Raw genomic sequence first — 21,673 nt, forward strand, 5'->3', positions numbered from 1 at the left:
CTTTTGCCCTAAGAGATTGATGTACTCTGACATTTCCATGCCATTGCAGAGAAGCCCTTTTCTGCATCCAGTACAATGTCCGCGCCTTCATGAACGTCAAGCACTGGCCCTGGATGAAACTCTTCTTCAAGATCAAGCCCCTCCTCAAGAGTGCAGAGACAGAGAAGGAGATGGCCACCATGAAGCAAGAGTTCCAGAAAACCAAAGACGAGCTCGCCAAGTCAGAGGCCAAAAGGAAGGAATTGGAAGAAAAAATGGTCACTCTCCTAAAAGAGAAAAATGACCTGCAGCTCCAGGTTCAATCTGTGAGTACTCCATATTCTGAATGCTCCGTGTCACTGGAGCTTTTCTAGAATATGTATGTACTTTGCATTTACAACTGGGAATTTCTTTTAAAAAAAAAAAAATCTCAAGTTGCTTTTTTTAGTATTTCATCTTCCTTTCAATATTCTCTGCGGAAGGAAAGGCACAAATACTTCCAAGTTACAAAGGGAAAATGAAAGATTGAAGAATTTATTCAACGATTTCACAAAATTTAGCATCCATGAAGGAAGTAGTTTAAAGTCAGGCCCCCAAATCTTAGTCAGATATTTTACCCTTTTACCTTGGCTGTTCTGTCCCAGCCTTAAAAGGCCTCTCTTCCAAACACAAGTCCATGAGATTGTATTTACATTCAAGAAAATACAGTCTTATTTCTCTCTCTAGCTCCTTTCCCCAACCCACAAGATTGAACTCAATAAATTTATTTGTATTTCCTTGAACTGAAATATCAGCATCCGAGGTAGAACAATGTGTCCTCCATGATTCTTCCTTTGACACAAATCTCAAGTTCCGAAGGTCTCTGTGTATTGGTTTAGGAAGGTGTAGGTAGTCAAAGTGGGGGGACACATTTGGCACCAGCACGCTGGCCAAATGACAGAAGCTCCCATTTTCTTGATTCAAAAAGCCTAATAGTGTCATAAAGTAATCTGTGAAAAGAATAGTTTTCCTAAATTTTTTAGCCATTTTAAGTTTTTCCTTCTGATAACTTCACTTATCTGAAGATAACACTTTTCCAAAAGCTTTTCCATAGCCTATCTTAACCTCTTTTCAGAGGTATCATCAGTCAATGAGTAAATGTGTTCTGACAATATCACTATGAAAAATAAAAGATTAAGCAGCAAAACTCAATTTAAAAAGAGGAAAAGAAAAGTGCAGGAATGCTGGGAAGCCCCCATTATATTCCATTTAAACATTTATTTTTCATTTTTTATGTTTTATGTTTTTTTTGTAGAGACAGAGTCTCACTCTTGGTAGAGAGCCGTGACGTCACACAGCTCACAGCAACCTCCAACTCCTGGGCTTAGGCGATTCTCTTGCCTCAGCCTCCCAAGTAGCTGGGACTACAGGTGCCCACCACAACGCCTAACTATTTTTTGTTGCAGTTTGGCCAGGGCTGGGTTCAAACCTGCCACCCTTAGTATATGGGGCCAGCACCCTATTCACTGAGCCACAGGCACCACCACCATTTTTTTTTTTAATTCTAAATAAAACAAACACTGGAAAGATAAAAAAAATTCTCCCTGGGAGAATTTATTATCAGGGTTATTATCAGGGTTATCTATAAATTAGTGACTGGACTGATTTTATTTGACTCCTTTAGTCAATTATAAAAACTTTATTGTTCCTCAGGATTCTATGTTCTTACCTGGTCTAAAATTCATTTTGATAATTATGGGGGGAGAGGACCATATAAAACAAATGTGGCAGTATTAACAACTGTTCAACTTAGTTTCACAACATATCATTGTTTATTCTATTTTTTTCCTAACATATTATATGGGCTTGAAATTTTCCAAAATTTAAGAGTGTCAATGTCAGCTTTCCACATAAATAAGATTTAGAGAAGGTAACAGGAAAACAAAGCAAAAGCAAACAAAACTAAAGCAAAAAGAACTAAAAGCAGTTTATCAATCTTTCCCTCAGTAGAACTGTTCTAAGAAGAACCTCTAGCCTGGCTCAGGCCTATTGCCTATGATGTATGTAAAAAGAGAACAAAACCAATAAAAGTTATAGAGAACATTTTTGGGACACTGGGGAAATCTAAATATAGACTGTATATTATAAAATATTGTATTGATCACAATATCCTTATTTGTAATAATGGTATTGTAGTTATGTGGAAGAATGTTCATTTTCTTGGGAGAGAAATGCTGAAATATCCTATCTACCATTTACTTTCAAATGATTGGAGGAGATGTATATGTGTTTAGAGAGAAAAACCCAAATATGGTAAAAGGTCAATAACTTGAGGATTTAGATGAATGGTATATGGCAATTTTTTTATACTATTCATATTGCTATTCTGTAGCAATATGAATAACGTTTTTCAAAAATAAAAAATTGGATCAAACACTCAAAGATGTCAGGCCCCATCTCCTCCTGCTAGATAGCGGCAGTCTGCGGGGGCCTGGCAGACTTCCTCGCGATTCAGGCAGGTGCAAACCCCTGGAGTGTCTGTTCACTGCAGGCAACTGGGTTAGCCATCTGCAGAGATACCAGTGACTGGGTCCGACGGAGGGGCAAAGTGGGGAAGGAGACGTTAACCTTCCCAGACTGCTCTGTTTGCGGGGTGGCTCCTCCTGACTCCACGCTGCACTGGAGTGAGCTGTCTCAGAGGAGTCACCAGGCCCCTGTGATCCAGTTCCCAGAGACCTCTTGAACCCTTCCACCTGAGACAAGTGCCGATTGAGACAGTTGATTCGGACCTTTTGAACTGGGCTAATAGACTGAGGACTTTTCAGGTGGTGCCCTGGGTGTGCGATTGTAGGAAGGTTCGATTCTCCTTCTCCAACTGGGGCCAGAGGTGGGCAGGCGGGGTGACTTAATTGCTGATTTTTCCACACAGCTGAGACTTCAAGCCAGAGTAGAAGTTGCAATAGGATAGAACAGAAACCAGCTGAAAACAAGACAGAACCACTTTGCTCCACCACACCAGACAGGGCCCCAGTTTCTCAGGCCACAACACTGTACGGGCCCTCGATAAAACCCCAGGGGAAAAACCAAAGGGAGTAAACCATGGGGCGGAATCAGCGGAAAAACTCTGGTAACATGAATAACCAGAATAGATCAACCCCCCCAAGAAAAGATACGGCAGATGTGATTGAAGATCCCATTCATAAACAACTGGCTGAAATGTCAGAAATTGAATTCAGAATTTGGTTTGCAGACAAGATTAATAAAATGGAATTAGGAATTCGTGGAGAAATTCAAAAACTGTCTCAAGAATTTAACGAATTTAAAGACAAAACCACCAAAGACTTAGACACACTGAAACAAGAACTTACAGCCCTCAAAGATATGAAAAATACAGTAGAATCCCTCAGTAACAGAATGGAGCAAGCAGAAGAAAGGATTTCTGACATTGAAGATAAAGTCTTCGAACGCTCCCAATCTCTCAAAGAGGAAGAGAAATGGAGAGCAAAAACGGATCACTCACTCAGAGAGCTCTCAGATAATTCGAAAAAACATAACATAAGGGTTATAGGAATTTCGGAGGCTGATGACGTGGCAGCCAAGGGCACAGAGGCCCTTCTACATGAAATTATGAAAGAAAATTTTCCAGACATGCCTAGAGAATCTGAAATTCAGATAGCAGACAGCTTCAGAACCCCAGCACGATTCAACCCCAAAAAGCCATCTCCCAGACATATCATAATTAGCTTCACTAAAGTTAACATGAAAGAGAAGATTCTCAAAGCAGCCCGGCGAAAGAAAACTATAACGTACAAAGGTAAGAATATTAGAATAACTGCAGATCTCTCTGCTGAAACTTTTCAAGCAAGAAGAGGCTGGTCATCAACTTTTAATATCCTAAAGCAAAAAAACTTTCAACCCAGGATCTTGTATCCAGCTAAACTGAGTTTCATCTATGATGGAGAAATTAAATACTTCAATGACATTCATATGTTGAAAAAATTTGCCATAAGTAAACCAGCTCTTCAGGATGTTCTCAGACCTATCCTCCACAATGACCAACCCAATCCTATACCACAAAAGTAAACTCACTCAGAAACTTCGGATCAAACTCCAACTTCCACACTGGCGAAAGGATTAAAAATGTCCATTGGACCTTTGAAAAACTCGATACCCAAAATTCCACCAGACTTATCCTTACTCTCCATCAATGTGAATGGCTTAAACTGTCCTCTAAAGAGGCATAGGTTAGCTGACTGGATACAAAAACTTAAGCCAGATATTTGTTGCATACAAGAGTCACATCTCAACTTAAAAGACAAATACAGACTCAAGGTGAAAGGATGGTCATCCATATTTCAGGCAAATGGTAATCAGAAAAAAGCAGGTGTTGCAATTTTATTTGCAGATACAGTAGGCTTTAAACCATCAAAAGTAAGGAAGGACAAGAATGGTCACTTCATATTTGTTAAGGGTAATACTCAATATGACGAGATCTCAATTATTAATATCTATGCACCCAACCAGAATGCACCTCAATTTATAAGAGAAACTCTAACAGACATGAGTAACTTGATTTCCTCCAGCTCCATAATCGTTGGAGATTTCAACACTCCCTTGGCAGAGTTGGATCGATCCTCCAGAAAGAAGCTGAGCAAAGAAATCTTAGATTTAAACCTAACCATCCAATATTTAGATTTAGCAGACATCTACAGAACATTTCATCCCAACAAAACTGAATACACATACTTCTCATCAGCCCACGGAACTTACTCCAAAATTGATCACATTTTAGGTCACAAGTCTAACCTCAGTAAATTTAAAGGAATAGAAATTATTCCGTGCATCTTCTCGGACCATCATGGAATAAAACTTGAATTGAGTAACAACAGGAATCTGCATACCCATACAAAAACATGGAAGTTAAATAACCTTATGCTGAATGATAGCTGGGTCAGAGATGAGATTAAGAAAGAAATCACCAATTTTTTGGAACAAAATGACAATGAAGACACAAGCTATCAGAACCTCTGGGACACCGCAAAGGCAGTTCTAAGAGGGAAATTTATAGCACTGCAAGCCTTCCTCAAGAGAACGGAAAGAGAGGAAGTTAACAACTTAATGGGACATCTCACGCAACTGGAAAAGGAAGAACATTCCAACCCCAAACCCAGTAGAAGAAAAGAAATAACCAAAATTAGAGCAGAATTAAATGAAATTGAAAACAAAAGAATAATACAACAGATCAATAAATCAAAAAGCTGGTTTTTTGAAAAGGTCAATAAAATAGATAAACCTCTGGCCAACCTAATCAGGAAAAAAAGAGTAAAATCTCTAATATCATCAATCAGAAACAACAAAGACAAAATAACCACAGACTCATCAGAAATCCAAAAAATCCTTAATGAATATTACAAGAAACTTTATTCTCAGAAATATGAAAATCTGAAGGAAATAGACCGATACTTGGAAGCACGCCACCTTCCAAGACTTAACCAGAATCAAGTGGAAATGTTGAACAGACCCATATCAAGTTCAGAAATAGCATCAACTATACAAAACCTCCCTAAAAAGAAAAGCCCGGGACCAGATGGTTTCACGTCAGAATTCTACCAAACCTTTAAAGAGGAGTTAGTACCTATATTACTCAACCTGTTCCAAAATCTAGAAAAAGAAGGAAGACTACCCAACACGTTCTATGAAGCAAATATCACCCTGATCCCCAAACCAGGAAAAGACCCAACAAGAAAAGAAAATTATAGACCAATATCACTAATGAATATAGATGCAAAAATATTCAACAAGATCCTAACAAACAGAATCCAGCAACACATCAAACAAATTATACATCATGACCAAGTTGGTTTTATCCCAGGGTCTCAAGGCTGGTTCAATATACGTAAATCTATAAATGTAATTCAGCACATAAACAAATTAAAAAACAAAGACCATATGATTCTCTCAATTGATGCAGAAAAAGCTTTTGATAATATCCAGCATCCCTTCATGATCAGAACACTCAAGAAAATTGGTCTAGAAGGGACTTTTCTTAAACTGATAGAGGCTATCTACAGCAAACCCACAGCCAATATCATATTGAATGGAGTTAAATTGGAATCATTTCCACTCAGATCAGGAACCAGACAAGGCTGCCCATTGTCTCCATTGCTTTTCAACATTGTAATGGAAGTTTTAGCCACCGCAATTAGGGAAGAAAAGGCGATCAAGGGTATCCATATAGGGTCAGAAGAGATCAAACTCTCGCTCTTCGCAGATGATATGATTGTGTATCTGGAAAACACTAGGGACTCTACTACAAAACTCCTAGAAGTGATCAAGGAATACAGCAGCGTCTCAGGTTACAAAATCAACATTCATAAATCGGTAGCCTTTATATACACCAACAACAGTCAAATTGAAAAAGCAGTTAAGGACTCTATCCCATTCACAGTAGTGCCAAAGAAGATGAAATATTTGGGAATTTACCTAACAAAAGACGTGAAAGATCTCTATAAAGAGAACTATGAAACTCTAAGAAAAGAAATAGCTGAAAATGTTAACAAATGGAAAAACATACCATGCTCATGGCTAGGAAGAATCAACATTATCAAAATGTCCATACTACCCAAAGCAATATATACTTTCAACGCACTCCCTATTAAAGCTCCACTGTCATATTTTAAAGATCTTGAAAAAACATTACTTCGTTTTATATGGAATCAGAAAAAACCTCGAATAGCCAAGACATTACTCAGAAATAAAAACAAAACAGGAGGAATCACACTACCAGACCTCAGACTTTACTACAAATCGATAGTGATCAAAACAGCATGGTATTGGCACAAAAACAGAGAAGTAGATATCTGGAATAGAATAGAGAACCAAGAGATGAATCCAGCTACTTACCGCTATTTGATTTTTGACAAGCCAATTAAAAACATTCAGTGGGGAAAAGATTCCCTATTTAACAAATGGTGCTGGGTGAACTGGCTGGCAACCTGCAGAAGACTGAAATTAGACCCACACCTTTCACCATTAACTAAGATAGACTCTCATTGGATTAAAGATTTAAACTTAAGACATGAAACTATAAAAATACTAGAGGAGAATGCAGGGAAAACCCTTGAAGAAATTGGTCTGGGTGAGTATTTCATGAGGAGAACCCCCCGGGCAATTGAAGCAGCTTCAAAAATACACTACTGGGACTTGATCAAACTAAAAAGCTTCTGCACAGCTAAGAACACAGTAAGCAGAGCAAGCAGACAGCCCTCAGAATGGGAGAAGATATTTGCAGGGTATAACTCTGACAAAGGTTTAATAACCAGAATCCACAGAGAACTCAAACGCATCAGCAAGAAAAAAACAAGGGATCCCATCGCAGGCTGGGCAAGGGATTTGAAGAGAAACTTCTCTGAAGAAGACAGGCGCACGGCCTTCAGACATATGAAAAAATGCTCATCATCTTTAATCATCAGAGAAATGCAAATCAAAACTACTTTGAGATATCATCTAACTCCAATGAGACTAGCCTATATCACAAAATCTCAAGACCAGAGATGTTGGCGTGGATGCGGAGAAAAGGGAACACTTCTGCACTGCTGGTGGGAATGCAAATTAATACATTCCTTTTGGAGGGATATATGGAGAACACTCAGAGATCTAAAAATAGATCTGCCATTCAATCCTGTAATTCCTCTGCTGGGCATATACCCAGAAGACCAAAAATCACAACATAACAAAGATATTTGTACCAGAATGTTTATTGCAGCCCAATTCATAATTGCTAAGTCATGGAAAAAGCCGAAGTGCCCATCGATCCACGAATGGATTAATAAATTGTGGTATATGTATACCATGGAATACTATGCAGCCTTAAAGAAAGATGGAGACTTTACCTCTTTCATGTTTACATGGATGGAGCTGGAACATATTCTTCTTAGTAAAGTATCCCAAGAATGGAAGAAAAAATATCCAATGTACACAGCCCTACTATGAAACTAATTTGGGACTCTCACATGAAAGCTATAACCCAGCTACAACTTAACAATAGGGGGAAGTGGGAAGGGGGGGGTGGGTAGAGGGAGAGGAATCGGTGGGATCACACCTGTGGTGCATATTACAGGGGTATTTGCGAAACTTGGTAAATGTAGAATATAAATGTTTTGGCACAGTAACTGAGATAACGCCGGAAAGGCTATGTTAACCACTGGGATAAAAATGTGTCAAATGGTTTATGAAGTGAGTGTATGATGCCCCATAATCATATCATTGTATACACTTATGATTTAATAAAAAAATTAAAAAAAAAAAAAAAAAAACAAAAATAAAAAATTGGGGTAAAAGTTTCAAAGAATAAAATTCATTTTGAGACTAATGGTTAATTCTTTAAATAAAAATGTAACTTTGTGTACAATTACACCACTATTATGGGCATCAGGAAATTTCTAGTATACAAAAATGCTGCATGGAAATGTATTTCTTTTTCTTCTATTTCTTTTTTAAATTCAATCTAGCCATTAGTTGTTTGAAGAGGGTAGACAATGATCTGAATTTTATTCCTTATTTACAAATGAAAAATAATTGAGAATAAGAGGAATACAGCAATTTGCCCAAGGTCACACATTTGGAGCAATATTGGGGCAAGAACCCAGGCTTCCCTTTGCCCTGTCTAGAAGTCTTTCCACACTTCTACACATTATTTTTCAAACAGTTAAATGGCTCCAACCCAATCATTTTGCAAACTAGTTTGTTTCTAAAGTGATAGTCTCACTTCTAATTAGCCACATTTCTCCAGCTCATGTAATAACAGTGTTGAATTTAGTCGAACCTATATTCATACGAAAAATTTAACAAAATTCAGAACACTATTATTTTTGTGCACAAACTAGTTTCAAAACGAGAAACAAATTCTAAATATCTGAATACATCTCTTCACAGGAAGCAGATAGCTTGGCTGATGCAGAGGAACGGTATGAGCAACTGATTAAAAACAAAATCCAGCTTGAGGCCAAAATCAAGGAGGTGAGTGAGAGAGCTGAGGAGGAGGAAGAGTTCAACGCTGAGCTGACGGCCAAGAAGAGAAAACTGGAGGATGAATGTTCAGAACTCAAGAAAGACATTGATGACCTTGAGCTGACACTGGCCAAGGTTGAGAAGGAGAAGCATGCCACAGAGAACAAGGTATGAATCATATTCTGCACTACTAGACAGAGGTCTGCCACGCAACTAAACTGCTGGATAGCAACTAAGCTCCTTCCTTACCCTCTATAGGTGAAAAACCTCACAGAGGAGATGGCAGGCCTGGATGAAACCATTGCAAAGCTGACCAAGGAGAAGAAGGCCCTCCAAGAGGCCCACCAGCAGACCCTGGATGATCTGCAGGCAGAAGAAGACAAAGTCAACACCCTGACCAAGGCTAAAACCAAGCTAGAGCAGCAAGTGGATGATGTAAGCAAAATTTTAATATCCTTTTGAAAGACTGCTAAATACTTTTAATTTTCAACATATTTACTTTCTCATTAGCTTGAAGGATCTCTGGAGCAAGAAAAAAAACTTCGAATGGACCTGGAAAGAGCAAAGAGAAAACTGGAGGGTGACCTTAAATTGGCTCAAGAATCCACAATGGATATGGAAAACGACAAACAGCAACTTGATGAAAAGCTTAAAAAGTAGGAACATTTTAGAAAAAAAAAAAAATCTACATGATACCATCTTTTAATTCATATGAGTATTAATGTATCTTATTCTTCTGTCTAAAGGAAAGAATTTGAAATTAGCAATTTGTTAAGCAAAATTGAAGATGAGCAAGCAGTAGAAACTCAATTGCAAAAGAAGATTAAAGAGTTGCAGGTGACTTATCTCACCTCTCTTTTCTCTGCACACCAAAAAAACCCCTAAAGCAGTGATGACTTTATGCTAATAATGCCTCTTTCACTCCCAGGCCCGCATTGAGGAGCTGGAGGAGGAAATCGAGGCAGAGCGGGCCTCACGGGCCAAGGCAGAGAAGCAGTGCTCTGACCTCTCCCGGGAACTGGAGGAGATCAGCGAGCGGCTGGAAGAAGCTGGCGGGGCCACTTCAGCCCAGATCGAGATGAACAAGAAGCGAGAGGCCGAGTTCCAGAAAATGCGCAGGGACCTGGAGGAGGCCACCCTGCAGCATGAAGCCACGGCGGCCACCCTGAGGAAGAAGCATGCAGACAGTGTGGCTGAGCTCGGGGAGCAGATCGACAACCTGCAGCGGGTCAAACAGAAGCTGGAGAAGGAGAAGAGCGAGCTGAAGATGGAGATCGATGACCTTGCTAGTAATGTAGAGACGGTCTCCAAAGCCAAGGTACACAATACTATCGTTAAATGAAGGTAATAACTGAAAAGAACACCCGTTGTTCCCTGTCATTAAATACTGTTTGCAGGCATTTTATGGCACTACTCAAATATTTTCTAAACTATTTTTTAGAGTACAGTACAGTGTACTAGAGTAGAGTGGTGTAACCATATCTCACTGCAACCTCAAATTCCTGGGCTCAAGCGATCCTCCTGTCTCAGCCTCCCAAGTAGCTGGGACTGACACACACCTGGCTAATTTTTCTAGTTTTAGTAGAGACAGGGTCTCACTCTTGCTCAGGCTCTTCTTGAACCCCTGAGCTCAAGGGATCCTCCCACCTAAGCCTCCAATACTGGTAGGATTATAGACCTGAGCCACTGTGCCCAGCTTCTATCCTAATTAATTTTTTTCTACTTAATTTTTTTTTTTTTGAGACAGAGTTTCACAGCTCACAGCAACCTCCAACTCTTGGGCTTAAGCAATTCTCTTGCCTCATCCTCCCAAGTAGCTGGGACTACAGGTGCCCGCCACAATGCCCAGCTATTTTTTGGTGGTAGTTGTCATTGTTGTTTGGCAGGCCCGAGTTGGGTTTGAACCAGCCAGCTCTGGAGAATGTGGCTGGAGTCCTGGCCACTGAGCTACAGGCACTGAGCCACTACTTAATTTTTTTAAATGTTGATTATGACCCATTAGAATTTCAAAATCTACTTTAAGCACTTGTCAACATCCTTGGGATAAATGAATAGTCTCCAACAATGACCAGTTTGGGGACATTATACACTCACTATGCTTGAGTTCTGGCATGTTCCAAAGAGTTGATGTCAAAATTTTCTACTCACACTTGACATAAATTTATTCACTCTAAAAATATATTAAGAATCAAGTTTTAACCTTCTTTTACTATATTCAATGTCTAATCTCTCACTGCCTTTAGGGAAACCTTGAAAAGATGTGCCGCACTCTAGAAGATCAAGTGAGTGAACTTAAGACCAGGGAAGATGAGCAACAGCGGCAGATAAACGAGCTGACAGCGCAGAGAGCACGCCTGCAGACTGAAGCAGGTAAAGACACCTTCTCTGGGTCTCCAAACCATGGATTAGATAAAAAAGGATGCCCGGGGTCCTAATAAACAGCAAAACTTCCATTTTTTGATGAGGAATAAACAATCAGAATTTGCTGAGAAGGTCAAAAAGGAAAAAAAGAAAAGAAGACTGAGCAGAGAAGTTTACTTGTTACGCTCCTATGGCAACTGATTTTTTTTTAATTTTTGTTTTATTTGGATTAATATGTTTATACAAATGATCATGCCATATTGTGTTCCCAAGGTAAAGCTCAAGTTGTAGTTGAGCCCTCCACCCAGGGGATGTGCTGTATATCCCTACGTTGTGCCCATTAGGTGACAGCTTGTCAATCCCTTTCTCTCCTCCCCTTCCCCTCCCCCCCACGCCACTTGAATATACTTGTGTCATTCTCTCGTGTGGCCATGTAGTTGTTTTTCTATTGATTTCATATTAGTATTGAATACATTATATACTTGCATTTCCATTCTTGTAATACTTTCCTAGCAGAATGTGTTTCAGCTCCATCCAGGTAAATACAAAAGATGTAAAGTTTCCATATTTTTATGGCTGAATAGTATTCCATGGTAAACATACACCACAGTTTATTATTAATTCATTCATGTGTTGATAAGCACTTGGGTTGCTTCCATGTCTTGGCAATTGGGGACAACTGTTTTTAAATTTTCAGTTCTAACCACAAACAGATAAAGTATGTCTTTACACACACACACACACACACACACACACACACACACACTGAGTACCCCAATCTAAAGTATGAAATACTCTAAAACCTGAAGCACCAACATGATACCCAAAAGCAATGCTCATTGTTCAGAGTTCAGATTTTCAGATTAGAGATGCTGAACCAGTAAGTATAATGTAAATATTCCAAAATCCGAAAAAATCTGAAATCTGGAACATTTCTGGTCCCAAGTATTTCAATAAAGGATACTCAATCTGTATGTGTGTGTACGTATACACCCACACACATACACACAAGATATATAAAAGCCTCAGGCTTACTTTTAGGCCCTTAAAAAATGCCTTTACTTCTTAGGTGAATATTCGCGACAATTAGATGAGAAAGATGCTTTAGTCTCTCAGCTTTCAAGGGGCAAACAGGCATTTACTCAGCAGATTGAGGAGCTGAAACATCAGCTAGAAGAAGAAACTAAAGTGAGTTTAACCAAAGATCTTCTTTTTTTCCCCCAAAGATATTCTTGATTAATCAAATCTAAGCATGTCCAGTTGGGTGTATAAATTAAATATCACTGAAAACATTAATTTAAGTCTCTGAACTGCTGCTACAGGCCAAGAACGCCCTGGCACATGCCCTGCAGTCCTCCCGCCATGACTGTGACTTGCTGCGGGAACAGTATGAGGAGGAGCAGGAAGCCAAGGCTGAGCTGCAGAGGGCAATGTCCAAGGCCAATAGCGAGGTTGCCCAGTGGAGGACTAAATATGAGACGGATGCCATCCAGCGCACAGAGGAGCTGGAGGAGGCCAAGTATGTTTTGTGAAATCTGGAGGAGGAAAAGACATGGTCTTTTAGCTAGCCAACTCAGCAACAGCTGTTATGATATTAATGATAATGATAATATTACAAATAGCAAAAGCCAACATTTAATAAGTTCATACTATGTGTCAAGTACTATATATACATCAGTTAATTTTGCTTTCATATTATATTGTTACCATTATTCTTACCCCCATTTTACAGATGAGAAAACTGAGGATGTGAGATGTTAACCAACTAAGCATCTGCATAAGGGCAGATGCTTAATAAATGGTACAGCCTGGGACTGGAACCAGACTTTCTGATTCCAGAGCCCACCTTCTTAATTACTGAACAGACAGACATCTTAAAAGTCATGTTGGAGGACACCAACCCATATATAATGTCTAGTGTTGGTCTAAATAGAGTAAAGCCTTAGTTTTTGTATAGACCAAAGGAGACTTTTGGAGCATCAGAGCTAAAGGCTTTTCTCTACCTTAAAGATGTATACCTGGCATACAATTGCAAATGAAGCAAGACTATAGACAATTTAGAAAAACAAAATCTGCCTCTGCTTAAACTACATGAATTGTCCTGATTTACCTCTCAATTTATTTCTCTGGTGAGACTGTCCAAATGTATATGATTAGAAGAAACTCGCTATTTTCAGAGGGTAAAAGCACATAACATAAAATGGAAAGTCTTAAAAAGTTAACCATTCTCAGTATATTTTTGCTGATTAAAATGTCTAGTTAGCCTCAAATCTTTTTTGAAATGAAAAGTAGCTCAGGAGTGGTGATTCACACCTATATTTCCCAGCACTTTGGGAGGCCAAGGTAAAAGGATCATTTTTAAGGCCAGGAGTTCAAGACCATCCTGGACAACATAGCAAGAATGTCATCTCCACAAAAAATGTAAATTAAAAAAATATTTTTAATTAGCTGAGTGTGTCACATTCCCATAGTCAGTCTCAGCTACTCGGGAAGCTAATAAGGCAGGAGATTCACTGGAGTTCAGGGGTTCTGTGACACCACCCCTGCACTCCAGCCTGGGTGACAGAGTAAGACTGTCTCTAAAACAAAAAGGAAATGAGAAGGGATATATAAATCAATCAATAAGTTGTCCTGGCTAATCATTTTCCACAACCATACTCAAGCAAAAGTCTTGAAAAATCCAGCATTCCGTATCTAGTAAGGCCCATACAATGGCAGCACCAATGGGAGCCTCTAAGAATTCAAAAACATACCAAGGACTTGAATCCAGCTGTTCACCACTTTGGAACTTTTCATACAGTTTATCAATATAAAAAGAAGTGCTGACTGCCACAATTTTGAAAACCATGTGTTCTTGCCAATATAGAAATAGGACTGTGAAAAGGGACCTAGGAAATTATTACTTTGCTTCTTATCTTGGCCACTATCCTTAACTGCCTAACTTCTCAGAAAGAAGCTGGCCCAGCATCTGCAGGAAGCTGAGGAACACGTAGAAGCCGTGAACGCCAAATGTGCTTCCCTTGAAAAAACGAAGCAGCGACTCCAGAATGAAGTCGAAGATCTCATGCTTGATGTGGAAAGATCTAATGCGGCCTGTGCAGCTCTGGATAAGAAGCAAAGGAACTTTGACAAGGTGGCCCAGCCTGCTTCATCTTTATGAATGCTTTATTTGGTTTTCCTTTCTCCTTGCATCAGCTGATGAAGTATTGCTTTTCAGGTCCTATCAGAATGGAGACAGAAGTATGAGGAAACTCAAGCTGAACTGGAGGCCTCCCAGAAGGAGTCCCGTTCTCTTAGCACTGAGCTGTTCAAGGTGAAAAATGCCTATGAGGAAGCCCTGGATCAACTTGAAACGCTAAAAAGAGAAAATAAGAACTTGCAGCGTGAGTCCTCAAAACCTTACCTACCGCACACAGCCCCAGAAGGACCCTTTCACATTGCCATCTTTCTGGCCATTTCTCCCTTGTCTTTTCCCTCCACAGAGGAGATTTCTGACTTCACAGAGCAGGTTGCAGAGGGAGGAAAGCAAATCCATGAGTTGGAGAAAGTAAAGAAGCAAGTGGAACAAGAGAAATGTGAAATTCAGGCTGCCTTAGAGGAAGCAGAGGTATGTTTTACGCAGATTATGCTGGGGGAGGAATCAAAGACAAAAATCAGTGAAAACACTCAAAGTGGGCAACAGTGCTGTGACATGAATACATTATTGTGGAGCTGGGGACAATTTAAATATGTAGGACCTTTATGAAAGGCAATTTGGCAGTAGTTATCTAAAGCCTTAAGTATGTAAATACACTGACCCATCAATTCTATTTCTAAGAAGTTTTCTCAAGAAAATAATCTTAAATGAAGCCAAAGCTTTAAGATAAAAATGTCCAATCTAAGAACAAAAATAAGCAAATTATTTTGAAATTATCAGAACATCCATATTATGGAATTTTCTATGGACAGTAAATATGATTATTATGGGGAAATGTGTATAGTAGACAGTAATTTTTTAAGATACAAATTTACATATATAATTTTGATTATGTAAAAATATACAAAAGTAGGAAAAATCATAAAAAATACACTACATTAAAATGGCTATATCTGAGTGCAGCCACAATGGGTAGTTTTTTCTCTGTGTTTATGGACTACCCCACATTCTATAATAAACATATATTATTAATCAGAAAAAATATAAGCATATTTTAAAACTGATAGTTTCTAGATGATGAATTAGTGAATCACACATGAACATTTTAATTTATAAAACATAATGAGAGTTCATGTTTTCTATATGTATTATTAATAATTATTTAATAAATTATTGTTTTATTTAATATCTAATATATTTAATAAATTATTCATTAAACAAAATATTCAATAAATTATTAATATTTTTAATAATGGTTTTTGTATTAAACAAAGCACCTCTATAGCACCTCTAAGAGAGCTGCCCTATATAACCTGTGACTGAATGACAAAAGAATGATTTACCTATTGAATTCCTGGAACTACTGGATTATACTAATAAGAGTTTGTCCCACCAGGAAATATACTCCAAACATTCAAGTTCTTTTCCATTATTAATTGATCACCTTTTGTTAAGGCATCTCTTGAACATGAGGAGGGAAAGATCCTGCGAATCCAGCTTGAGCTGAACCAAGTCAAGTCAGAAATCGACAGGAAAACGGCTGAAAAGGATGAGGAGATTGACCAGCTGAAAAGAAACCACGTCAGAGTGGTGGAGTCGATGCAGAGCACCCTGGATGCTGAGATCAGGAGCAGGAACGATGCCATCAGGCTCAAGAAGAAGATGGAGGGAGACCTCAATGAAATGGAAATCCAGCTGAACCACGCCAACCGCATGGCTGCCGAGGCCCTGAGGAACTACAGGAACACCCAAGGAGTCCTGAAGGTAAAGGGGGCCCACATTTCCCTCTCAGAGGAGTCGGAGCTACCAGTCTTCCACTCCCCAAATACCTTGTTAAACCATCCTTTTTTTTTCACTTAACAAATTTCATACAGCTGATAGCACAGAGGTAGTTAAACTAAATATATATAAAACGTATTTTTAAGAAAATTTTATATAGAAAAACAAACAGAAGCCCAGAGATTAAGTAAAGTAGGATACGAGAGAAAGTACACCGACTTGGCCACCAAACAAGCTTGAGGTTGAGTCCTAGTTTTGTCACTTACTAGCCACCTGATGTTAGGTAAGTCTTTTAACCTCTCAGAACTCTGTTTCTTCTTCAAAATAAAAATGAAACTACTGGTCTCACAGGGTTACTGTGAGGATCAAATGAAATAACAGATGTCAGGTACTGGATAGAGCATATGAAAAATGCCTATAAATGACAGACATTAGTGACTCACACATGAAACAATAATCAGTTAATGGCAGAAAGAGAACAAGAATCTGTCTCCTCACAACTCTCTCACCCTAAGCAAATAACATCACCATCCTCAAGTAAATTCAAATGTCAGGCACATCATCCCCTATTTCTGGCAGAAATACATTCTTCTAGTTCATCTCCCGGGATATTCACATTTTCTTCAGAACATACAGGTTCTTTTTTGTTTTTTGAACTTAATAGGACACTCAGCTCCACCTGGATGATGCTCTCCGGGGCCAGGAGGACCTGAAGGAGCAGCTGGCCATGGTAGAGCGCAGAGCCAACCTGCTGCAGGCCGAGATTGAGGAGCTGCGGGCCACTCTGGAGCAGACGGAGAGGAGCAGGAAGATGGCGGAACAGGAGCTCCTGGATGCCAGTGAGCGCGTCCAGCTCCTGCACACCCAGGTAAGACCTTCACACCAAACAAAGCCAGCACTGGCAAGTGATAAATCAGAATTATAATACAAAACTACCCCATTTTTATAAATACACACCTGTATGTGTGTTTAAATAAGCATGGGGTATGTATTCTAAAATATTCATTGCAGTCATCTTAGAGTGATGAAATTATGGGTGATGTTTTTGGTATGTGTTCCTATATGTCTTTTGGGGGGTTTCTACTCCCAAAAAGAGATACTACTTTTTTATTCAAAAATAAAGTTTGGCTTTTTAGATTATTTTGGAAACCATGAAGTGGAATGAACTTGAGTAAAGATGCCTGCTGGCTCCAAAATCTGGAAATGTCCCACGTGGTATTTCTCATTGGGGCACTTCACCATTTCACATTGTTGTGTGTACTGTGCATGTGCCTTGCAGGACATTCAGCAGTCCACATTTGCCCAGTAAATACAGTAGCGCACCCCTCCCCAGGAGTTATTTTGACATAAAAATGTACCCAAACATTTTAAAATACCTGCTGAGATATTGTTACTTCCCTTTGAGAACCACTGAGTTGAAATTTTAAGAATATGTTCATAAATAAACTCCATAATCTCCCAGGGAACAAATCAGGAAATTTCACAGAGAATAAATACATTTTTTCTAACTGAGAAACTGTCAGTGCCAAGTACAAAAATTAATCTATTCTTTTGTAACGTCTCCAACCTTTTAAGGATAGAATGACTAGTGATGTCTGGTTGAAATATAATGGAGAAAGCAATTAATTAATGTCTAATACAGACATTCTTAAAACTCAGAAGTCCTTATGCACAAATCAAATGGACACTGGGGAAGAGGGTCCTGCCTTGCAAATGATTAATATTTTGCACTGAACAAACTTTTAAAGTTTAGTTAATTATTGCCAGCAGGTCAAGAGCCCACAAGAAAGGCATTTATAAACTTCCAAAAGGGATAACTGAAATCTTGTAAATTTCCACTATTTTTAACAGAATACCAGCCTCATCAATACCAAGAAGAAACTAGAAAATGATGTTTCACAACTCCAGAGTGAAGTAGAAGAAGTAATCCAAGAATCACGCAATGCAGAAGAGAAGGCCAAGAAGGCCATCACTGACGTGAGCAAGACAAGCATTTGCCTTTCTGACACACTTGTTTCTTTCTACCATCAGGGTCCATTATTTTCTTGATTTATTTGCTGTACAGGCCGCCATGATGGCTGAGGAGCTGAAGAAGGAGCAGGACACCAGCGCCCACCTGGAGCGGATGAAGAAGAACCTGGAGCAGACGGTGAAGGACCTGCAGCACCGTCTGGACGAGGCCGAGCAGCTGGCGCTGAAGGGCGGGAAGAAGCAGATCCAGAAACTGGAGGCCAGGGTGGGTGCCTCAATCTTTCTGAATCTGGGAAGGGAAAAGCAGCACTCCTTCTTCCCTTCTCTCTTCCGACATATAATTCCCACTCACACCCTGAGGCTGGGGACACGTACCCCATACCTTCAGTAGTTCTGAAGCTAATTCATATCCCCCAAAACTGACTGTATAAATATTTTTCTTGGTCGCAGGTACGTGAGCTTGAAGGAGAGGTTGAAAATGAACAGAAACGTAATGCTGAGGCTGTTAAAGGTTTACGGAAACACGAGAGAAGAGTAAAGGAACTCACTTACCAGGTAAAGGGAATAGCTTTCTAGAATATCTAGTATCTTCCCCAAAGGGAAACTCAAAACCTGATGACTATTTACGTGCCACCCCAAAACAAACGCACATTAACTCAGTGCATATAAAGGGTAAAAGACACAGACCTATCAAAAACCTGTACTGAGCCAGGAAGGTTAGGGAGGCTGCAGAAAACAGCATGAGGAAAGAACATGGCTTTTAAAACCAGATAAACTAGGTGTCAGTCTTAGTTTAGCCTCTCCTGCTTTTTAAACTTGAGTTAGTTACTTAATACTCTACACCTTAGTTTCTTCACCTATAAGATAGGGATACTAGCATCTACTTTCAAGATAGGGAGGTAAGAATTAGAAATGTATGTAATTCCCTAATACAGCATTTTTCACATTATAAACATTTAACAAGAATGCTGTTGATAATGCTATAAAGAAAGCCTTGGTGTTGATCAAATTCACCCCAGGTCAATCTGCCATCATTACCAAATGATTTATTTTAACACCCACAGTAGGCTTATTTTTCTGGGTTGAATGCAAATTGTTTTTTCAAACTTTCAGACTGAGGAAGACCGGAAGAATGTTCTCCGGCTGCAGGACTTGGTAGATAAATTACAGGCAAAGGTGAAATCATATAAGAGACAAGCTGAAGAGGCTGTAAGTATCGTTAAGCCCTTGAGGAAAGAAGCAAACTTCTTTTGGAGAAAGTGTTAAAAGAACTTGTTAAGAAAGAAGACACAGTAAAAATCTACTACTCATATTTTAAGAGGAATGATTTTATAAATATGAATTTATGTTCCAAATCCTAATTACAGAGTAAGACTCCAAGAGAAGATAATTTTATCATTAAGCAATTTGTAAGGGTTGGGAAAAGTTTCTACTAACCCACCTTTTGTGATAGCTGCAACGAATACACAGTAGAAACTCTCACACCATGATAAATATTCCTCCCCCTCGGGACATACTCAAAATCAAATGTTCTCATAAGCCGAACATCAATCTTTTACCCCAACTGACTCATTCACTCAGTACCAGTGTCACAGCAAGGATTCTTCTCCCCACATTTGCTGTAGCTACTACACATATAAGAACATGCTAGAAGATTCTCCAGAGACACTTTTTTTCTGCTTGTTCTTCCATTCTTTCAGACATATGTAATAGGTAGGATGTAAGCAGGAAAGAAGGAAAGGAAAAAGGAAAGAGAAAGACATAAATGGTAATAAGCTAAACCAACAGAGGAAGACTTTCTTCCTTCTTCCCCCACTTTCCCTTTCTCTATACACTAGACTCAAAATATATGGCTGGCCAACAAAAAAAATTTTAAGAGGGATTTCGGCAAAGTTAAAATATGACCTTACAGGGCGGCGCCTGTGGCTCAGTGAGTAGGGCGCCGGCCCCATATGCCGAGGGTGGCGGGTTCGGACCCAGCCCCGGCCAAACTGCAACAGAAAAATAGCCGGGCGTTGTGGCGGGCACCTGTAGTCCCAGCTGCTCGGGAGGCTGAGGCAAGAGAATCAGGTAAGCCCAAGAATTAGAGGTTGCTGTGAGCCGTGTGACGCCACGGCACTCTACCTGAGGGCTGTACAGTGAGACTCTGTCTCTACAAAAAAAAAAAAAAAATGTGACCTTACAGTGGTCACATTTACTTACTGAACTCTGTAAGAGTGCATGGGTCTCTTCCTGCTTTCTACTCAGGACATACACAAGGTTGTCTCCTCCACTTCAGAACTATTTCTCCTTTCATTCTTTAAAGTAAAATATATATTTGAAGTTACAAATCCTGTCTAAATTTGAAGTCAGATATGGCAAACAGACCTAAGAAGAAAATATTTGATGTGAGGAAATGATCCTGCCTGGTGACAGGTGCAAATGAGAACCACAAAGTCTAATTCTCACAATTTTACCTCTGTTCTCAGGAGGAACAATCCAACACTAATCTATCTAAACTCCGCAAGCTCCAACATGAGCTTGAAGAGGCAGAGGAACGGGCTGACATTGCGGAGTCTCAGGTCAACAAATTGCGAGTGAAGAGCCGGGAAGTTCATACAAAACTCAGTGCAGAGTAAACATACCTGCCTGAGGCTGCCAAGTGGCTGAAGAAATGCCATAATGTGCTATTTTTAGTCATTTGCTTTGTGATGTTTATTTTCCTCTTAATGGAGAATAAAAACTATAAAATTTAAAATTAAGCCAGATTTTCACTTTTTGTTTGCAAAATTATTTACTCTCACAGTTCTCAACTAGTTATTAATTTTTAATATTAATTGCAAAGCAGTCAGTATTTTGTGCTTTCACCTGCATCTTTCTCTCCCTCCCCTCCACCCACACACACAAATGTCTTTTGGAGGCTTTATCAACTCTCTCTGGATTGTTACAAATTACTAAGGAAAACACTTTCTGAAGTCCCTCCAGATAAACCCATTCGTTTACTCCACAAATAGATACAGAGCATCTACTATGTTCCAGACACTGTTCTACTTCCTGTGGACATAGCATCCAAGGAAACACAGTTCCTGCTCTCTGGGAGTTTATATTCCACAAGGAGAAAAAGGCACTAAATACGTAATGTGTCAGATGATAAGTGCTACTGGGAAATAAAGTAGGCGGGAGGCAGTTACTTTAGTATTTTATAAAGAGTAGTCAGAGAAGGCCTCTCTACTAAGAAAACATTTAAGCAGAGACCCAAAGGAAGCAATAGCGTAAGCAAAATGAGTCTGTGAGTACAGAGCATTTCTGGGCAGAAAGAGCAAAAGCTCCAAGGCAAGGGCAAGTAAGCATGTTGCAGGAACAGGAAGGAGATCAGCAGGGCTGGAAGAGAATGAGCAAGACAGATAGTTATGACATTAAGAGAGGAACCATCATGATCTATGTATATATGACTTAATAAAAAAAAAAAAGAGAGAGAGA

The 21,673-nt window shown here is 39.3% G+C and overlaps 1 protein-coding gene across 1 annotated transcript in view; it reads left to right on the forward strand.

The window, feature by feature from the left end:
- Nucleotides 1–20,948, forward strand: part of MYH8 (myosin heavy chain 8) — a 35,347-nt gene extending 14,399 nt beyond the window's left edge. Inside the window, exons 20-38 of the mRNA XM_053569614.1 lie at nucleotides 50–305; nucleotides 8,893–9,135; nucleotides 9,226–9,402; nucleotides 9,478–9,623; nucleotides 9,714–9,804; nucleotides 9,896–10,285; nucleotides 11,211–11,337; nucleotides 12,398–12,516; nucleotides 12,651–12,847; nucleotides 14,278–14,461; nucleotides 14,546–14,711; nucleotides 14,811–14,935; nucleotides 15,920–16,228; nucleotides 16,908–17,111; nucleotides 18,095–18,220; nucleotides 18,309–18,479; nucleotides 18,665–18,769; nucleotides 19,328–19,423; nucleotides 20,683–20,948. Of these exons, the coding sequence (XP_053425589.1) occupies nucleotides 50–305; nucleotides 8,893–9,135; nucleotides 9,226–9,402; nucleotides 9,478–9,623; nucleotides 9,714–9,804; nucleotides 9,896–10,285; nucleotides 11,211–11,337; nucleotides 12,398–12,516; nucleotides 12,651–12,847; nucleotides 14,278–14,461; nucleotides 14,546–14,711; nucleotides 14,811–14,935; nucleotides 15,920–16,228; nucleotides 16,908–17,111; nucleotides 18,095–18,220; nucleotides 18,309–18,479; nucleotides 18,665–18,769; nucleotides 19,328–19,423; nucleotides 20,683–20,832 (3,382 nt within the window). The 3' untranslated portion in view covers nucleotides 20,833–20,948. The remainder of the gene's footprint in view (nucleotides 1–49; nucleotides 306–8,892; nucleotides 9,136–9,225; nucleotides 9,403–9,477; nucleotides 9,624–9,713; nucleotides 9,805–9,895; nucleotides 10,286–11,210; nucleotides 11,338–12,397; nucleotides 12,517–12,650; nucleotides 12,848–14,277; nucleotides 14,462–14,545; nucleotides 14,712–14,810; nucleotides 14,936–15,919; nucleotides 16,229–16,907; nucleotides 17,112–18,094; nucleotides 18,221–18,308; nucleotides 18,480–18,664; nucleotides 18,770–19,327; nucleotides 19,424–20,682) is intronic.
- The last annotated feature ends 725 nt before the right edge of the window (nucleotides 20,949–21,673 follow it).

Source organism: Nycticebus coucang, chromosome 18 (genome assembly GCF_027406575.1).
Source record: "Nycticebus coucang isolate mNycCou1 chromosome 18, mNycCou1.pri, whole genome shotgun sequence".
Lineage (NCBI taxonomy): Eukaryota > Metazoa > Chordata > Mammalia > Primates > Lorisidae > Nycticebus > Nycticebus coucang.